This window comes from Blastocystis sp. subtype 4 (genome assembly GCF_000743755.1).
Source record: "Blastocystis sp. subtype 4 strain WR1 chromosome Unknown seqid_0544, whole genome shotgun sequence".
NCBI classification, from domain to species: Eukaryota; class Bigyra; order Opalinata; family Blastocystidae; genus Blastocystis; species Blastocystis sp. subtype 4.
The window spans coordinates 1-4,260 of NW_014569003.1; the positions used below are offsets into that span (position 1 = coordinate 1).

The window sequence follows — 4,260 nt, forward strand, 5'->3', positions numbered from 1 at the left end:
TACCGATAACAGGATTTCCAGAATTTGTGACTATTAGGAGAATTGCGAGAAAGAACAGCTCCACCTGAAATAAGTCCTGAAGGAAGTTCTCGATTTGAGAATGAAATATCAACTCCAGAAGAATTGAATCGATCAAACAGTTCTCGAACAGCCATAGAATCACAAGGAAAGACATGAGTATCGAGAATGAAATTGAGAGTGAAAGGAGGATAAGCATTGTAGAGAATTCGAGTGAACCATTGTTTCCCTTTGATATTTGGAACATCAGATTCATGAATAGGATAGAGAATGTCAATGAAAGGATAAGTGGAAGAAGGAACAGGACAATTGGTTACAATGGCGATATTTGTCTATGAATGAAATGATATTAGAGAAGTGACTGAAGGATCTCGTTGTTTGAAGTATTTAGCATTGATTTCAGCTTGTTTCATATAAGAATCTGAATTAGCGCAATGATTAGGATAATATACGTAAAAGACAATTCCAGTTTCTTTAAGAGGTTTATACTGTTTAGGAAAGTGATGTAAAGGTCTCTTTAGTAAAACAATTCTAGATTGAATAGAAGAAAGAAGATTCATACGGTTTGTGAGTTGTTATTGTAGTATTTGGCTCTTTCTCTGTCCCATTTTGTAGTTTAGATAGGTAAGAGCGACAAAAGACGCACTGAGAAGATGTTACCGAATCGCATTCAAACAGTTTCCAATCACTGAACATATTCTCTGAAGTATATTGCAGGAAATACGATATCCATATTGATAAAAACACGAACCAAACATGAACGACTTTCCAGAGTACTGTATTACTGCACTTCATCAACGAAGCATACAGAACAGGAAACTAGGACAACAGAATCAAGAATACCGAAGAAGATGCATGGACTTGACAGTGTAACCACGGGGAATTCATAATGATTCTGCTGATTCTGATTGGATACAACCGAAGAATGAACAGTATATGACCATTATTACATTCCAATCATATTTAATAGTACTAAGTTGACCAAATTACTATTTCTACGATACATCATTTGAAGTTACTGATCATCAGTAACAAAGACGGCATCACTACTGAGAACAGTACGTATGTTAAAAGAAATAGAACAATATGGACATTCAATATGGGAATCTGATAGAGTATATCATGATTTATAGAATTGCACTAGAAACACTTAAAAGAACCACGGGAATCATTCTCATCTTCTGGAAACCTAATCTTAGCAAAACAACATGTATTGTGTAGATTCACATAGGTTCTATTCAATGATAAGAGAATGAACTATGAAACAAAGAAATGCATGAGAAAGAACAAAACAAAAGAAACCGCGCTGTCTCACTACTTCTAGTCCAAGACCGAACAACAGTGTATCATTAATCTACGACAATAGACTCCAAGAAGACAGTATGTTGAGTAATGATTCGATAGTGATCGATGCACTTACATATCAAGGCTCCCCACACTATACTGTTTGCACCAGTTTACAATTTATCAACAGATACTATTCAATGAACACTAACGAGAAGATCCTGGAGATCCTTACGAAAATTAGCAATACTTTGGAAGAAATAAAAGCTCAAGGTGCCATGAGTGCCCCAACTCCTTCGCGTGTACCAGCAAAGCTTCCTCCACCTCCTGCCGTACCTGCTTCAGGTGGATTCTTCGTTCTTCTCTATCATTTCATAGTTCCTTCTGCTCCCAAATCTGCAGAAAAGACTGCTCCAGCTGTTCCAAAGCAAGATATGGATTTCTACAGTGAATTTGTTGTCAAATATGTGAAGCCTGTTGTAGATGCTAGTAACACTCTCGGAGAGAAGTACGTTGTCCTCGTATGGAGTTGGGCTGTGTTTTCATCTAGGGTGAGATTATTGATACTCTGTATGGAAAACTCCTCAAGGAGATTATCGAACGTGGTGTTGCATGTAAACAACCAGATCAGAACGAACTGACGACTTTATTCACTCCTGTCAAAGAGAGCCTTTCAAAGGTCGATCTGTTGGATAAGGACCGAGATTTCCCTCAGTTCTATGTAAAAACGATGCGTGAAATCATTAGTATCGTGAATTGGGTAAATATGGTAGAATCGGACTGATATCGTGATCTATAGCCTGAAGATCCCACTGAATTTGTGAAGCAGGCTCTGGACTCAGCCTCCTTCTGGATGAACAAGATTCGCCGTGATGCTCATGATCAGTAGAATCGTGTGTTGGCTGTTATGGGTAGTATGCTGAAAGCTCCTCAGGACTGGTGTAATCTGTTGATTGCTATGGAGAAGGCACTTATTCAGCTCATTACTGATCAGTATCCTCAAGGTTTCCGATGGAACGAAAATGGCATTCCTGTTGCTCAGTTCACATCGGAGGCAAAACCAGCTGAAGAGAAACCTGAAGAACCAGGGGAGGCACCATCACGTGCAAGCGCCATGAATAGTCTGAAAGCGGAACTGGAGAGAATGGCTGCAGCTAGGAATGCTGATGGTTCATTAAAACTGAATCACGTTGATAAGAGCCAAATGAGTCACAAAAACCCTGCTCTGAGAGGGAATGTGAAGATGGCAGAGAAGAAGGAAACGTATTGTTTTCTGGAATTGGATAAATTGTAGTGTAAAACCCACCAAACCGGCACGATGTGAATTAGTCCAGTCAAAGTGGATGGTGGAAAATCAAACCGAGAAAGTTGAGATAACCGCGGAAATGAATCATATTGTATATGTTGTGGGATGTATCGGAGCAACCATTATCGTTCATGAAAAGTGCAAATCAGTGATTGTGGATGGTTGTAAGAAGACAAATGTCATTTTTGATAAGTGTGTGTCGACAGTGGAGATTGTGAATTGCAAGTGAGTACAAGAATGATAAGTAATATTCAGACAATGTAAGGTCCAGTGTCTAATAGCGATGAATACAGTGGCAGTTGATAAGACTGATGGATGCACAATCTATTTCCCTAGGGGTTGTATCGATTCTGTTGAGATTCGTTCTTCGAAATGCAGTGATCTTAATGTGTCCTTCCCAAGTAAGGATGATGAACAAGAATGGGTAGAAAAACCCATTCCCGAACAATATGTCCATAAGATTGTGAATGAGGGCGTCTCAACCTCTGTTTCCGATTTATACAATTAATTCTGTTTGTATGAAATGCGTACAATCTGTTAGTAGAGAAAACAATCTAAGACTCGAACCAATTTCACAGACTCATTACTTCTTTCCGGTTTTCTTTCCAGTCTTCTTCGTTGATTTCTTTGTGGTCTTCTCTTCCTTTTTCTGCATGGCCTTTACAGAAGCAACCTTCTTTACAATCTTCTGCTCCTCAATCAGGAATGCACGCAGAATGCTACTCTATTAGATCCGCCCCTCTTCAATCTACCGATCACGAACACACTTATGGCACAGATTTCCACCATAAGCACGCGTCACAGAACGCTGAGGGACGCACAGTCTTCTCATATTACGTCCTGAGATGCGAGGAATCTATAAACTAAGCCACTTTCTCCAATTCATACACCAGCAAGAGGCTTCTTGCAGCAGCCGCACTTTACAGGACTCACAATCTTCTTATTGTACTGAACAACGAGTCTAGCACCTATTCCTTATCTACAACACTAATACAATACCGGGTGTCTTCACAATATGGTATTTGTTGGAGACAGTGTTATAAGAGTGTCTGCGACGATAGGTAACACGGATGTCCGAAACCATCTATAATCACAAATAAGTCATTCCATTCGTTGCTTTCCTCCTTCAAGACATATTCAAGCTATCTACTTACGGTTACAAGTCTTTCTGTATGGTAATCGAAAAAGGAGAGGTCAAAACAACAAAACAGGTGGCAAATACTGGAATGCCAAAAAAATTCGCTATTCAGAATTTACTAAATCAAGGAATCAAGACAAGTCGATGTTGGAATGACAACTTCTATAACAACGAAGCTATATAGGGTTGTTTTTCTTCTTGTTCTTATGATGATTGGTTTGAATGTCTTCCTGTATGCACTCAACAGTATCCACTGTAATGGAGTCGATGATGAAACTCAAACCAATCCGTTTAGGAAACCATTTGTCGTGAAATCGTTGGTTACTGTCCCGTTGCATTTCTCTTCTGAAGATTCATTGTATATGTCTGTTTCAGTTCAGCAAAATGGGACAGAGAAAGAGCCAAATACTACAACAACAACTCACAAACCGTATGAATCTTCTTTCTTCTATTCAATCTAGAATTGTTTTACTAAAGAGACCTTTACATCACTTTCCTAAACAGTATAAACCTC

The 4,260-nt window shown here is 39.0% G+C and overlaps 2 protein-coding genes across 2 annotated transcripts; one reads left to right on the forward strand and one right to left on the reverse strand.

Moving 5' to 3' along the window:
• Positions 1-1,580: 1,580 nt before the first annotated feature.
• JH06_5089 (adenylyl cyclase-associated protein) lies at positions 1,581-3,116 on the forward strand (the record flags this gene model as incomplete). Its single annotated transcript, XM_014669464.1, has 7 exons — positions 1,581-1,647; positions 1,681-1,823; positions 1,853-2,071; positions 2,102-2,187; positions 2,218-2,565; positions 2,597-2,833; positions 2,864-3,116. The coding sequence occupies 7 exons, from the start codon at positions 1,581-1,583 to the stop codon at positions 3,114-3,116; spliced, it is 1,353 nt and encodes a 450-aa protein (XP_014524950.1).
• A 75-nt stretch (positions 3,117-3,191) lies between these two features.
• On the reverse strand, positions 3,192-3,692 carry JH06_5090 (60S ribosomal protein L34; the record flags this gene model as incomplete). Its single annotated transcript, XM_014669465.1, has 4 exons — positions 3,192-3,327; positions 3,361-3,464; positions 3,497-3,576; positions 3,608-3,692. 4 exons carry the CDS (start codon positions 3,690-3,692, stop codon positions 3,192-3,194), a joined length of 405 nt encoding a protein of 134 aa, XP_014524951.1.
• Positions 3,693-4,260: the final 568 nt, after the last annotated feature.